The 15,579-nt window shown below is 40.8% G+C and overlaps 2 protein-coding genes across 3 annotated transcripts in view; one reads left to right on the forward strand and one right to left on the reverse strand.

Moving 5' to 3' along the window:
- The first annotated feature begins 1,159 nt into the window (after window positions 1-1,159).
- Window positions 1,160-6,457, forward strand: LOC147333195 (dynein axonemal light chain 1-like). Of its 2 annotated transcripts, none has more exons than XM_086290198.1 (8): window positions 1,160-1,232; window positions 1,665-1,703; window positions 2,356-2,465; window positions 2,653-2,708; window positions 2,796-2,851; window positions 3,442-3,568; window positions 4,990-5,130; window positions 5,210-6,457. In XM_086290198.1, the coding sequence occupies exons 1-8, from the start codon at window positions 1,230-1,232 to the stop codon at window positions 5,257-5,259; spliced, it is 582 nt and encodes a 193-aa protein (XP_086146324.1). In that variant the 5' UTR covers window positions 1,160-1,229; the 3' UTR covers window positions 5,260-6,457. The 2 variants fall into 2 exon arrangements, with proteins under 2 accessions (XP_086146324.1, XP_086146325.1); XM_086290199.1 differs by lacking the exon at window positions 1,160-1,232 and adding an exon at window positions 1,278-1,499.
- Window positions 6,458-7,730: 1,273 nt separating this feature from the next.
- LOC147333196 (uncharacterized) overlaps window positions 7,731-15,579 on the reverse strand; it is a 28,371-nt gene continuing 20,522 nt past the window's right edge. Inside the window, exons 5-7 of the mRNA XM_086290825.1 lie at window positions 9,971-9,980; window positions 9,483-9,565; window positions 7,731-8,373 (exon numbers count right to left, since the gene is read on the reverse strand). Of these exons, the coding sequence (XP_086146951.1) occupies window positions 7,857-8,373; window positions 9,483-9,565; window positions 9,971-9,980 (610 nt within the window). The 3' untranslated portion in view covers window positions 7,731-7,856. The remainder of the gene's footprint in view (window positions 8,374-9,482; window positions 9,566-9,970; window positions 9,981-15,579) is intronic.

Here is a 15,579-nt window from a genome sequence, read left to right on the forward strand (position 1 = left end):
CATTTGACTCGTTGTTCTGGTAGATTTGAGAAGCCGAGGTTTAAAAACAAGGTTTATGTGTCATCAGTTAATTCAGCTGCTTCCTTTTTAACTTCATGCATCTTTAGTTGATTTGCCATCTCCACTTCCAATGCTCGTCTCATCAGGCTGAAACATGATTCTTTGTTTTCTACAGTCAGGACTGCAGGTCCTGTGAAGGAGGTAAAAACACAAACCTTATAAGTGCCTTTTAATCCTGCAAGAAGTCAGAGTTTGATTCAAATAAGACTGATTACAGGGAACGTGGGTCTCTTTAATCGATATCCTTGTTGTCTTGTCAGCTGTTTATTTTTTAAAAAGCATTTCAGAAATCCACGATTGAAGGTTTTCTAGTGTGTTTTATATTTTATATGATTTTACTGCAGTGCATTGGTGTCATTGTCTGAAAAATGAAGCTGTTAGCAATCAGATGCTTCCCAGATGACACTGCATGGTTGATCAAAATGAACTTTTCTGTGTTCAGAATTCCATCAGTTTTGGAAAGATCTCCAACACCACCCACTAGAATTTAGCTCTAAACCACGACAGACACTCCACTGTGTTGGATGGATGTAGACCCTCACTTATACCTCTCTCCTCCTCCGTATATACTGACAAATTGAACCAAACATTTCCCTCTTTCCCTTCCTTCATGGATCAGCTGAAGGTCCAGATGCAATTCTCATGTGGATTGTCAGGATCTGGATTTTTTTTCCTGTTTTTTTAAGGGCATGACTTTCATATGCTGTTCTTCTGTTGTAGATAGTTTGTTATAGGCCTGACACTATCTTTTTCCTTTACTTGTCTAGCTTACCCAATTTCTTTAAGAACATACTGCACACCAACTGAGATAACCCACGTTTTTGTCTCTGGGATTTACCTTTTTGAAGCAAAAATACTATTTACACCTGTAAAACTGTTGTCTTTGGCATTTTTTATAAGTTCAACTAAAGAAATGGAAACAAATAGAAGTGTCCTTTTATGCTACAATGATTTATATTATCACTATTAGTACTATTACTACTACAGTCTTGAATAGTATAATCTTGAATAACAATACTTTGCTTTTATCAGGTCAACAACGACTTGTAGCAGATTACTTTTATTTCTTTCTAGTTAAATTTTACCTCTAATACGGGTCAAGTACAGTGCGCATGTGCAGCCGGTCCCCGACAGTACCATAGCAACAGCAGTGGACATCAGACGCGAACATGGTGAGTGTTTGTGTTTTCGGTTGGTTTTGGAGCTTTTTGCCGTTTTTGAGCTGCTGCTTGCGTGATGGTACCTCTAAAAACTGACAGAAGCTCGGAGTCACCTCATGTCTGAGCGTTTTACCGGCCGGAAACACGAAGCAGCGCCACATCCGCCGGCTAACACAGGCTAACTTTAATTAGCTCCTTAGCTCGTTAAGTAGCCGGAAAACAGCAGCAGAGTCCTGAAGGAGAAGCTGGATTAATCTCTTCTTCGGCTGTGTGTGAAGAGTCAGCATCGAGCCCAACATTAAAAATCTATAGTGAACTATTATTATCATTGATATTAAGATGGTTCTTATTGTTATGTTAGCCCAAACCAGAGTGTTTGTTTGTGTTATCATCACACTTTAAATCGGACATGTTTCTGATTGGTCTAAATGTTGATGTTTCCAGGCAAAAGCAATGACTGTGAAAGACGCGCTGGCCAAATGGGTGCGACACACACACACACACACACACACACACACACACACACACACACACACACACACACACACACACACACACACACACACACTCAATCAATCAATCAATCAATCAATCAATCAATCATAATACAGTGGACTCGGATGTAAACCAAACAAAACATCACATAAAACACATGGAAAAATAATTTCCTTTAGAAAGACAGCAGTGGGCTGTACTCTGAAACAGGCTTTGAGACTCATTCAGAAAACTTTGGCTTTATATCACCATGGTTACCAGTGCTGCAGACCTTAACCTGCTTCCCAGCAGCTCTAGTCCAAGATCAAGCATGAAATCACTGCCTATCAGACCAACCAGAGCTCTGAAAAATAATGTCAACATTCTGAGCTCAGAAGGCAGATAGTCCAAAGATTTAAAGGTCTTTATGAGCATTATTCTTTTCTGTCCACCTGAAGCTCATCACTGATTCACGTGCCAAGATATTTACACTGCTACACAAAATAGGTTACCACCACAGGAGAGACAGTCATAGGATTCATCTTGAATTCCACAATCAGCTCTGCAGATTCAGACACCTTAATGTCCAAGAACGACACCACCCAGACTCACACATTGGCTGCCACAGTGTGTACATGTATGTGACTGTGTGTGTGTGCAGGAGGAGAAGTCAGGCGAGAAACGAAGCGAGGCAAAAGCCGTCAAGCTGTACGGTCAGATTCCTCCTATAGAGAAGATGGACGCATCGCTCTCCACGCTAACAAACTGCGAGTGAGTCGTGCAGACGGGACGCCGTCTCATAAAGTCAGAAGTACTTCACTTGTTCATGTTAAACTGTGCGGGTCAGCAGAACAGGAGGACACCCAGAAACAGCCTTAAAAACAGCAGCAGTGGCAGGTTTGGGCCAAACACTCATCCTTCAAATCCATCACGTGTTGTTGTGTCGCTTTCTTCACAGGAAACTGTCTCTGTCCACAAACTGCATCGAGAAGATAACAAACCTCAACGGCCTGAGTGAGTGCTGACTACACACACACACCCACACACACTCTGACCACAGATGGAAACGTGTTGTTCTAATGGGATGTTTGGTCCTTCCAGAGAACCTGAAGATTTTGTCTTTAGGAAGGAACAACATCAAGTCGTTCGCAGGGCTGGTGAGTCACACGGGACACTGAGGCGTCCTGGGGACGTGGGTGAGACAAATAATGCACGGCCACAAGTTAAGACGCATGATGACTGAGTTGTTGCCGGGTCTAAAGTTTCCAAGCACTTTAGATTTGACAAATGCAAAATGTTCTCCTTTATCTTTTCATACCTGTGTCATAAAAAGAATATTACCACCAGAAACTCTGTGTTTATCCCGACATTATTAACATGACAGCATGTTGACCTGAAACCTACGACACAGGTTCAACAGATCCAGGATGTCTGTCTGTGATCTGGCTTCACTTAACCCAACATCATCATCAACAACCTGGCAAGAGGTCACATGAATAATAAGATAACGAGATGATTCTTCATCACATATTTGGAAAATGCTTTTGTTACATTCATAATCATAACAGTAAAACTAAAAGTAATAATAATAACCAAGGTTTTTTTTTAAATTCCAGGATCCATTTTTTGTGTGAATTATTTTACATTGATTCTGTGTGTGTGTGTGTGTGTGTGTGTGTGTGTGTGTGTGTGTGTGTGTGTGTGTGTGTGTGTGTGTGTGTGTGTGTGTGTGTGTGTGAGAGAGCAGGAGGCTGTAGGTGACATACTGGAGGAGTTGTGGATCTCTTATAACCAGATAGAGAAGCTGAAGGGAATCCAGTGCCTGAAGAACCTGAAAGTCCTCTACATGTCCAACAACCTGGTCAAAGACTGGGGTAAGCGGGGGTTAGAGCAGGTGTGGTGATGCTCGCTCAGTAATAAGAACACAAAAACATCCCGCGGTCCTTTTTCCTTCATCGCTGTGACGGGTTCATGGTGCCGATGTAAAGTTGCCGTTGCTGCGCCTTTAGCCAGCTACAAAAGACTAGCGAGCATGAATAGAGTAATATTTATATAAATGTCAGGTGATTTCAAACAGCTCGACAATGATCACACACAAACACTTTGTCTGCAGTTTGTCTGAGAGATAAATGAACAGTTGCTTTGTTTTCCAGGGAGAGAAAAAATGTCAATGTGTGAGATGGATGGAGGAAGATGAAAGAGGACAGGAGGGGCAGATAAGAGACTATTTTTACACTAAGGACTGCGAGATCTTACATGTATTGGCCTCATTCATTTTAGTTTAGTTTATAAATCAAACGAGAAACATTATGTTTCTCTGAATTGTGTTTTTGTTACATTTCTTGCAAAACAAACTAGTTTTACTGATTTTCTGGATGAACATACCAGCCAGTTTAGTGCAGACCGAACTGGTTAGTTTGCAGTGATGTGATGAAGTTTACAGGAATCAGAATCAGCTTACTTTATTAATCGATAGGGAAATTATGTGGGTTACAGTTGCTTAGGCACGGTAACATGAACAAAAACAGGCTAGACTATTTAACAATACAACATGTTATGTGTATCAGATGGAGGAGTTGTACAGGGAGATGGTCACAGGCAGGAATGATTTTGATTTTGGTGATCTCAGTCTTGCACTGTGGTGAGTTATTGTTACATCAGTTTATATTTAAGGTGGTGCTGATTAGGTTCACTGACTGAAATCTGCCTTTCGTATAAGCTGTGTAGTGTTTATAGCGTCCAGAGGCTTCACAGCAGCAAAACAAATCAAAATACTCATTTCATAGTATTCGAGCATTACTCATGAAGTAAAACTTCTATCATTTTCCCTCTGTGAAACATCCGGAGCATGGCACATTGCTGTGCAATTGCATTAAAGCTCTATCGTATTATTAATAACACAGTGTTTGGTAACCATCGAGCTCCAGGCCTTCCTGTTTGCTCACCGGCAGGCTGATCCGATTCTGGACGCTCCCTCGGTCAGACAGCCTCCTCCTCCATGCTGGACTGCAGCTGGTGATGACAGTCGTGGTCCTCTAAAGTGGGATTTATAATCGAGCAGAGCGCAATCAGCTGTAGGACAACATGGAGGACGGTCGGCTGATATTTACTCAAGTCCGTGTTTTAAGATTTACTAAGGTATCTATAGAGCGCCGGTGCGCCTGCTGTCTGTTCTACTGTGAAAGTTTTCTTTAGGTGAAATAAGTTTTTATTTTTCTTGAATCCAGCGTTGTTTTTTTAACTCGTTGATTTGTGAAGTTGCTGTGGTGAATGTTGTGTTTTGTGTGCGTTGCAGGAGAGTTTGTGAGGCTGGCGGAGCTGCCGTGCCTCGTTGACCTCGTGTTTGTCGGAAATCCTCTGGAGGAGAAACACTCGGCCGAGGGGACGTGGATGGACGAGGCCACGAAGAGACTCCCTAATCTGAAGAAACTGGACGGTACGAGTGTTTCAGAGCAGGAACGGATCATAGTGCCGAGCTGCAGCCTGCAACTGATCTCTTCTTCTGCATTATTCAGGAACTCCGGTCATCAAGCAGGAAGTGGATGAAGGAGAAGGAGAGAGCTGAGAGGCGTGAGCCCTGCGTTCCCTCAGAGTCTTCCTCTTTTTTTGAGTTTTCTGTGGTTTGTTACGGTGCTTTCTTTTATATGAACCATTTTTTAATGACAGCACAGACTTTGTTGTAGATCAACAAGCACAAGAATGTTTGTTTTAGAGTTTTTAAAGCTAATTTCCTAAAAGCTGTTTACAGCCTTTTACTGACCGACTGGGATTTTAAAGCTGATTGTTGTTAACTGTGACGGTGCAAGAGCATCAAATCCTCCGTGTTCTCAGACTGTTAGCATCACACCAGGTGTTTCTGGCTGTAAATACTGAACTCTGTGTTCCCTCCGTTCACATCACACTGGACTAAAACCAACTTTATAAAGTAGACACTACATCAGACAAGGAAAACTGCTCAGCAGTGGTGTCAGCAGCTGTTTGAGTAATAATAGAAGAAGACTAAACACTGGAAGAGTCACTAATGGTTAAATAGTTAACGCCACTTTTTAACGAGTGCTGCTCCCTACAGAGCCTACCTCCCACCTCCCTGGACTCCAGCCTTTGAGGCTGAAAAATGGAGCTGTAGTTCCTCTAATGTCCACCAGAGGCTGTCTCCAAACGTGCCGCCTGCCTTTCATTGGTTACTGTATGCGACCTGTAAATGACCCCTTTAGTGCCTGAGCTTAACCACTTCTGAAACTGCCACCCCTACAACCCACTAACGTTGAGGTCGTAGGTCTAAAAACGACTCACGGGGTTGATCGTGCATCAGAGGATGTCGATGTGGGAGTGTGAGGCTGGGCCAGGTGAGGCTCCGCCCACTGGCTCTGGAGTGAGCAACCTCTCAAATGTGTCAGTCACAATCCAGCCAATAGTGGCGTCCTGCTGTGCACTGATATCAGCTGACCTCTCAGAAGTTGAGCTTCTGATGGGAAACAAAGGGAATATCTCTGTTTACGCTCTGCTGCTGCCTCAGATCAGCCTCCTCTGCTCGGTGTGTGTCACTCGGTGTGTGTCACTCGGTGTGTGTCACTCGGTGTGTGTCACTCGGTGTGTGTCCACCGCAGAGGCTGCAAAGCTTCACCAGACAAATCTGAAGAAGAAGAAGGTGTTTCCTGCTCGTTTATCCACCACTGTCTCTGTAACCTCATGTGTTTTAAGTTATTTCATGTTTGTACATTATTATGGTCTTTGGAATGATTTAATAAATATTGTTGATGTAACATGTCTTTACTCACAGCAGACAACAAACCTACGCCCAGAACATACCCAGTGCCCTGCACCACCGATCAGCCTGTTAGTGGTGCTGTTTTGTTTCTGACTGCATCGTGAGCTCCTCTTCTCTTCAGCCGTGATCAAAGTTGCACAGACCGTTCACTGGCAAACTGACAGCTTTAGCTTTAATGTCTGATTTAACTCATTTGGACTTCAACTTCAGCTCCAACATGCAGAAATGCTCAGGCTGCGGTGCATCTGTGGAAGGTGTTTTATATGAATCCAATCAAATCACGAGAGGCTGTCACAGAAGCAAAAACACACAGAAATACTAATTTCATAGTATTCGAGCATTACTCAAAGCATACAGGCACTGAGGCAAATAATGCAACGATTATGAAGTGCAAAGCTGGATTTATGAAGTCAGCACAGAGACTTTGGGCTGTGAAACCACCTCACAGATGCTGATCGCTGACTACCTCTTCATTTCGCACTCTTATGAGCAGCTGTGTCTTTTGGGGTGAGTCGCAGCCTGCAAAACTGGCATCAAAAGGCATCTAACTGTTAATAACACTGGCAGCTACACCCACTTTATAAACAAGGTTGCATGAGGTGAAAGTTTATCCACCACAGATCAAACTGCAGGTGCTGCCAGCGTCCACGTGCAACTGAAGTCAGGGATGCATTTAAACTAGGAGGTGTGGTCCATGTTCAAAAGCAGACAGATATTTAAACAGCTGCACGTGCAGGATGGACGAACAGCCTCCCATCACAAGTCTCATGAACACTGCTCAGCTTTGAAGTCACTGATGAAGTCCTGTGTGCTACATAAAGCTGCTTCTTTGTCTTTGGAAGATTATTATTGTTACTCAACACAGACACTAAAGTGTGAGCACAGTGTGACCTGATGTAACGTGACGTCCTTGAAAAGCCACAGTGTAAGACTGCCTTGGATGGTATCAGTGAAAAGCAGTGTTTCATTTGTTTCTGTAGCTCAAGGACGAAGCTGCAAAAGAATGTGTCATACAAAGTTAACATATGTCCACTAAGACGAGAGAAAGTGTCTTTCTCAGCCTGAAAATCAGCTGTAATTCATTGTGCTGACACCGTGTGTCTGATTTTTAGAGCCAAATGTTTTAAAGACGTCTTAATTTAAAAGTAGAAAATTACAGGTCGCCCAGGCCTTCATGTCTTTAAGACATACCTGTAGTTTCACCTGGCTTCATATATGACTGGTTCTACTGTATATAAAAATCTTGTTGAACACACACAGAGAGCAGCTCAGTTTAATGACACGTTTATTCTTCGGTTACAGTCACACGGTTACAGAAGAACACGTCATTTATTTTATCCAAATATATAAAAATACATTTGAACGTACAAAATAATCAGAACCTGCTCCTGAGTTTACCTATAGCCCCATGCGCTGCCTCCAGCGCCCTGGACAGGTTTTGGTTTGATGGTGCCGATGATCGAGATTCGATTCGGGTCCCAGACACAATTCTCCTCCAGGCCGCTCTTCACCATCCCACAGCCGGGCGGCACCCAGGCGGTGTCGTAGCCACTGTATTGCCAGGTCTTCTGAAGTGGGTGGTTCTGATAGTTGATGACGATCACCCGTCCCACGTTGACCTTAACTTTAATGACAACTCTGTCATACTCAGGGTGACCAATGGGATAGCGACTTGCTTTCTCCAGGTCTCTGCTGAGGTAGACCCCCGGACCGAGCATCCCATCATAAGACTGGCCAAAACCCGTCATCAGGATTCTTTTAGCGTTCGCACTGGTGGTACCGTGGTACATGACGTAGGTTCTACCGTCTCTTGGCCCTTCACAATCCAGTCGGATTACCCCTGGAGGCAGGAAGTCATCTTCAGCCCACTGGAAGTACATTTTTCTGATTCGGATGTTAGTGTGATTGTCTCTGCAGGAAATCATGAGAACATCACAGCGTTAAGAACAAGAAGCCTGAACTTTAAAATAGAGAGTTAGTTATATTAAATGGGGAGTTATTATAAGAAATCAGGTGTTTTAAATGATTTTTACAGTATTTATAACTCATTATAAAATAACAGTGGTTAATCCTAAATACTTTCCAGTCCAGGCAGGTGTTGTGTTTCATTGTGTTGCGTCAGATCTGACGATATGAGATACATTTAATCTTTTTTTTTGTTATCTCTCAAATTGGGAATTATCACTTCATTATCAAAGTGGGCATGGACGCTCTGCTGGGTGCTGGGCTCCTGTTTCTGGCTCATGCCGCTCTCTCTCTCTCACACACTCACAAGAAGATTGTTGATTTATGTATCTGTGCATTTTCATGCTTTTGTGTTTCAGGTGCTGTATGTTTGTTTTTTCTCACAGGTGCAGCAGCTGGTGATACATCGTGCATTTCTATCTGTGCTCTGTCATGTTCTTATTTTCTCCCCTCTTCCCCCCTTTTTATTTCCTCAGATCTTTAAAAAGCAAACCGTATTTGGCACAACAGTGTGTTCAGATTATAGTTCTGACTGCAAAAGTAAAAACAAACAAAAGATAAACTTGCTGTGCCAAAGATGAGTGTCTGGCCTCAGAGGTCAGCGGCTCTTCCTGACTTAATTTGACTGTTATTAATGGAAAAATGAATATTTGTAGAAAAATAAACATGTAATAGAATAAGTTTGAATTGGCTCACTGTCCATGTAGCTGTGAAAGCCTGATGACGATGTTCTGTTTAATGTTCACGTTTATTTCACAAATCATCACCTCACTGAAAAGTTGTTTCACAATAAGTAGAATTTCAAACTCAGGTTTTCTGAATCACATTTCCTGCACGGAAATGTGATTCAGAAAACCTCTCGCTGGACTTTCACACATTTGAAAAGTTCATCATTAAGTCCTGATAAAACTGACATAAATCTGCTTTTATCAGTCGGAAAGTTCACAGCTGAGTGTAAATATGTCCTCATTCACACAGTACTGACAACGTTTACTGCAAACATTCAGACTTTTTAAGGAAAAAAGAAGAAAAGTGTGTTTGCTGAGTCCACGTACCTCTCTGCAGGCTGGTCCAAAAATGGAGTCTGTGCCTCACTCTGCTTCTTTTTCAGGAGGAAATACCACAAACAGACCTCCTCCTTTCAGTTTCGTTTCACGTGCTGTTAAGTCCTTCACTTTAGGTTATAGGCAGTATGTGCTGGAGTACTTAGTGTGAGTTAGGTTTCACTCCTGCCATCCAGCAGCTCATAGATCAGGGACTTTTTGGCAGAACAGGAATTTTGGTTCTTTCCAGTTTTTCTCCATGATCGATTTAAGGTTTTAAAGGAAATTAGTCTCTTTGATATTTCTAAATATATGCTCTTGCTCAGATGCAGATGAGCTCTACAGCAGGTTATCAAAAGACTCAAAAGGAAACAGGAAATTCCCGTCCACTCATTTTCCTGCTGTATTTGCAAAAGTTTCCATTGTCCTGCTGCAGACTGACTTACGTTTGCACAACATAAACCAGCTTACAGGGATACAGCTGACATATTTCCCATTACCAGTGTGACTCTAAGGATCAACATCATCACATTGATGTCCTTCTGTAGTGATGAGGGCTTGTGTGCAGAGACATCGACGCTATTAGATTATTCTGTTATTATATGTTACCTTATATATGTAATCAAAGTAGTTGAATTAGAATACTGCTGTAGATCACATTATACCCTTTAATATAGAGTGTGTGAGCTGTATGTAGTTTAGTTCTCATTATACTTTTGAGTTAACAGAACATATTCACATATTAGTTCATTAGATAAATGTGCATCACTCTGTATCCTTGATCTGCTGGGAATGTGTTACACTGTTTTCTTGACATGCTTAAGTGTTGAATCATGAAGAGAAGGTTGTAAGCAGGAGACTCTGTGTCTAAAGACAGGGGAGATAGACAGACCACATTCCACACCCCCACCTTACAGAAAGCAGAGAAACAACTGCCGAGGTCATAACTTAGGCGCTGTAACAGAGAAAGAATGTGATGTTTTGGCTTTTACGACTAGCTGGGGGCCACTAGAGACTATAAAAAGCTGAGCAACCCGTCACCATTTTGAGACATGTGCCTGACCCTCTGGTAGCATCTCTCCCGTCCGGACGTTGTAATGCTCTGACTGTTGAATTGTACGGAAATAAATGATTGTTGATTGAGCATTGATACACCGAGTATTGTCCTTCCTTCAGCCCAAAGATTCAAAGAATTGGGAGATTTCAACAACGCTGATCTCTTTGTGTTGTTTCATACGTCTCTTTTATCGTCCTGCAGTTAATTTGTTCCTCGTTGTGTTGCTTTGTAGCTTCTTGTGGTCGCTGAGCATCTTTTTAAAACTATATTTTTTCATTGTTTTGTGTGCACAGACATGTAAAAGGTGACCCAACACAGACTATGAGCACAGTTTGTGTTTGTGTCATTCTTCTGTCTGTTTGATACCATTGTGTATTTCCTGACAGTCATTTTTCCCTCTTTGCTTTTTTAGTGTCGATACTTTTACATCTTTGCGTGTTTTTAAAATTTTGTACCTTTGCGGTTGTGATATTTTCTTTCTTTTTGTACATCTTTGGTCCTTTTGAATCTAACTGGTGTCACTTTATTGCTTTATTGTAATAACTGGAAACCCTGGTCAGTGGTCATTTTATTGTCCCCAATGGGAAATTGATTTGCAGCATGTCTACTCATCAAACAACTCAGACATTTAAGAAAAACAAACAGAACAGCCCAAGTTTTATCAAGAGCTGCAAGAAAGTGCCGTGTGTGACAGTGTTGGCAACAACAGTTATGGTTTAGTGTTGTTAAGCACGATAATAGCAGCAGGTATAAAGACACTATGTCTCGTGGTTTTCTCTGCAGGCACTTCACACCGATGACCTAAAGAGACGGTTTGTTTGAAACTTAACATGACAGAGGTCGCCTTCCTCAGCACCTGCCTGTTATAAAAGTCCAAAAGCTGGACCTGAGACCTCCCTGAAGTCTGACCAGCCACTTTAACCAGGTTACCCAGTCCGGTCTTATTGGTCAGTGTCATGGTCCTTGTGTCTCTCCAGCTCGCTCACTCTTGGCCACATGTTTTGATATTGCTTTTCTCTCTCTGGCTGTGTCCCAATTAAGAGACTGCACGCTTGAAGTACGCATTTTAAATGCGATTACGTCACCGCCACGCGACGACGGCTGTCCCAATTCGAAGTGTACTTCAAATGCATACTCCAAATGCACCGTCGATTTCCCCAAATATCAAGCGTGGTCCGGTGCACGCTTCGTGGTACCATATATCCCACAATTCATAGCGCGGCGGTGGGTGTGGATAATTTTGCCGCAAAATACGGCAGAAGGGAGCGGCTGAAGAGGGTTTTTTTTTTCCTCCAAACTTTATTGAACTTATAAAGCGAACAGTCAGTCATTCCAGTTCAGTTTGTACAGTAGACATACAAGGCAAATAAGAGTAACAATATACAGTACAATGAAAAAAGAAGGAGAAATAAATAAAGGAGAAAAAAGGAAAAAAGGGGGGAATGTGACAGACTTCATAAAACTTTGTACTTGAAAGTTGTGACAGCTCATTCGTTAAACATTTCTGAATGAATTTCAATCAATGATAAACCTTTTTTATTGGAAGTTAATTTAAGAGAGTTTAAGTAATATTCAATTTCAATCAAAAACAAATTAAACTAGAAAAATTTGCATTTCCTGCGAAAATGCAGTGTGGATGCTTAAAGCTGAAGTTGTATGCAAAAAGTAGCTGAAAAAGCTGAAAAGTTGCAGAAATTGTAAAAACTTTGCAGAAGCAAAAGAAGTTTGCTAAAATGGAATAACTTAGCAGAACTGCAATATCTTAGAGGAAACATAATACTTGGCAGAAATACAATAGCATAGCAGAATTTAGCAGAAATATTGTAACTTACCAGAAACATGATAACTTCTCAAAAATACAAGAATTTAGGAGAAATAGTATAAGATAACAGAAAGAATATATTTAGCCAAAAATACTTAAACATTACAGAAACACTATGATTTAGAAAAATAGTACAACAGAGCAGAAATATTGTGATTTACCAGAGACACTGTGATGAACTATGAATATTGTAATTTTAAATTGAGACTATGTTTTAGCACAAATATTATAATTTGGCAGAAATACTATAATTTAGCAGAAATACTATATTAAGCACAAATCCTATAAAAAGCAGAAATGGTATGATTTAGCAGAAATACTGTATTTAGCACAAGTACCGAAAAGTACCAGAAATACTATGATTTAGCAGAATAGTAATAACTTATTGAAACACAAATGCACAGAGGGACACACAAACACAGGCTCTAATCCAGTCAACCAGTTTAACTATGTTCAATTTAAATCCTACAATGACATGCTGTCAAATAAGGGCAGGGTCCTCTCTCTCCCACTAAACACACACACACACACACACACACACACACACACACACACACACACACACACACACACACACACACACACAGGGAGAGAGGACTAAGTTTCTAGGTCAGCCTGGGAGCTGCTGAATTTGAATCCACCAATCAGAGAGGCTGTTTACGTTTTCCCGCCAAAACAGGTGCATCTTTTTACACACGCAGCACAGAGACATAGACCTGCTTCTTTCAGTTTATTTCACATAGTGAGGACTCCCCTCAAACAAATGACCGTAATTTCCTAACCATAGGGGCTAGAGCGGTCATTCTTACACCGTTTTGTTCAGAAGAGATGGGGGAATCTTCAAGTGTTGACAATTTATCATTAAAATATGAATTTTTAGAGATATATGACATGGATGACTTGTTTACTTAGAAGCCACGAATTCCCCAATATGCAAATTTGAATACCTGGAGCCCACATACATGATTGGCTGGCTGGGAAGCTGTGCAGGCCCTGATTTGTGGATTTGAATCCCTCAGCCCTCAGATATGATTGGCTGGCTTAGAAGCCATGAAGGCCCCAATATGCAAATTTGAATGCCTCAGGACACATATATGATTGGCTGGGAAGCCGTGCAGGCCCTGATTTGAAAATTTGAATTTCTCAGTCCTCACAGAGGATTGGCTGCCTGGGGACCTGGCAGAAATATATAGAAATACTATGATTAAGCATAAATACTACATTTAGTAGAAATACTATGTTTTAGCACAAATACTATAAAAAGCAGAAATACTATAAAAAGCAGAAATACTATATTAAGCACAAATCCTATAAAAAGCAGAAATACTATATTAGGTACAAATCCTATAAAAAGCAGAAATACTATATTAGGCACAAATCCTATAAAAAGCAGAAATACTATATTAGGCACAAATAGTATAAAAAGCAGAAATACTATAATTTAGCAGAAATACTATGTTAGGCACAAATCCTATAAAAATAATAAATACTATAATTTAGCAGAAATACTATATTAGGCACAAATCTTATGAAAAGCAGAAATAGTAAGATTTAGCAGAAATACTGTATTTAGCACAAGTACCGAAAAGTACCAGAAATACTATGATTTAGCAGAATAGTAATAACTTACAAAATGACAAATATGGAGGCATATTGAAACACAAATGCACAGAGGGACACACAAACACAGGCTCTAATCCAGTCAACCAGTCTAACTATATTCAATTTAAATCCTACAATGACATGCTGCCAAATAAGGGCAGGGTCCTCTCTCTCCCACTAAACACACACACACACACACACACACACACACAGAGGGAGAGAGCTGCCGAATTTAAATCCACCAATCAGAGTGGCTGTTTACGTTTTCCCGCCAAAACAGGTGCATCTTTTTACACACGCAGCAGCACAGAGAGGCACAGGATTATTGCAGTCTATTTCTCATAGTGAGGACTCCCCTCAAACAAATGACCATAATTTCCTAACCGTAGGGGCTAGAGCGGTCATTCTTACACTGTTTTGTTCAGAAGAGATGGGGGAATCTTCCAGTGTTAACAATTTATCATTAAAATGTGAATTTTTAGAGATATATGACATGGATGACTTGTTGACTTAGAAGCCACGAATTCCCCAATATGCAAATATGAATGCCTGAGACCACATATATGATTGGCTGGCTGGGAAGCCGTGCAGGCCCTGATTTGTGGATTTGAATTCCTCAGCCCTCAGATATGATTGGCTGGCTTAGAAGCCATGAAGGCCCCAATATGCAAATTTGAATGCCTCAGGACACATATATGATTGGCTGGGAAGCCGTGCAGGCCCTGATTTGAAAATTTGAATTTCTCAGTCCTCACAGAGGATTGGCTGCCTGGGGACCTGGCAGAAATATATAGAAATACTATGATTAAGCATAAATACTACATTTAGTAGAAATACTATGTTTTAGCACAAATACTATAAAAAGCAGAAATACTATAATTTAGCAGAAATACTATATTAAGCACAAATCTTATAAAAAGCAGAAATAGGATGATTAAGCATAAACACTACATTTAGTAGAAATACTATGTTTGAGCAAAAATCCTATAAAAAGCAGAAATACTATATTAGGCACAAATCCCATAAAAAGCAGAAATAGTATGATTAAGCATAAATACTACATTTAGTAGAAATACTATGTTTTAGCACAAATAGTATAAAAAGCAGAAATATTGTAATTTAGCAGAAATACTATATTAGGCACAAATCTTATAAAATAGCAGAAATAGTATTATTTAGCACAATAGTAATAAGTTAAACAGAAAAATTGGAAAAGCAAAATGGACAGCTGAAAAAATGCTGAACATGCTGAGGGTCCCTCAAATATACTTGTTAAATGAAAAAATCAGCAAAAAAATGCACAGGGAGAGAGAAGTAAGTTTCTAGGTCAGCCTGGGAGCTGCTGAATTTGAATCCACCAATCAGAGAGCCTGTGTACTTTTTCCCGCCAAAACATGTGCCTCTTTTTACACACGCAGCACAGAGAGGCACAGGATTATTGCAGCCTATTTCTCATAGTGAGGACTCCCCTCAAACAAATGACCATAATTTCCAAACCGTAGGGGCTAGAGCGGTCATTCTTACACCGTTTTGTTCAGAAGAGATGGGGGAATCTTCCAGTGTTTACAATTTATCATTAAAATATGAATTATTAAAGATATTTGACTTGTAATGCACCATAACTGAGT

Source organism: Aulonocara sp. 'chitande type north' Nkhata Bay, linkage group LG4, assembly GCF_057382095.1.
Source record: "Aulonocara sp. 'chitande type north' Nkhata Bay isolate Kocher_YH1m ecotype deep benthic linkage group LG4, A_spYH_male_GT1.1, whole genome shotgun sequence".
Lineage (NCBI taxonomy): Eukaryota > Metazoa > Chordata > Actinopteri > Cichliformes > Cichlidae > Aulonocara > Aulonocara sp. 'chitande type north' Nkhata Bay.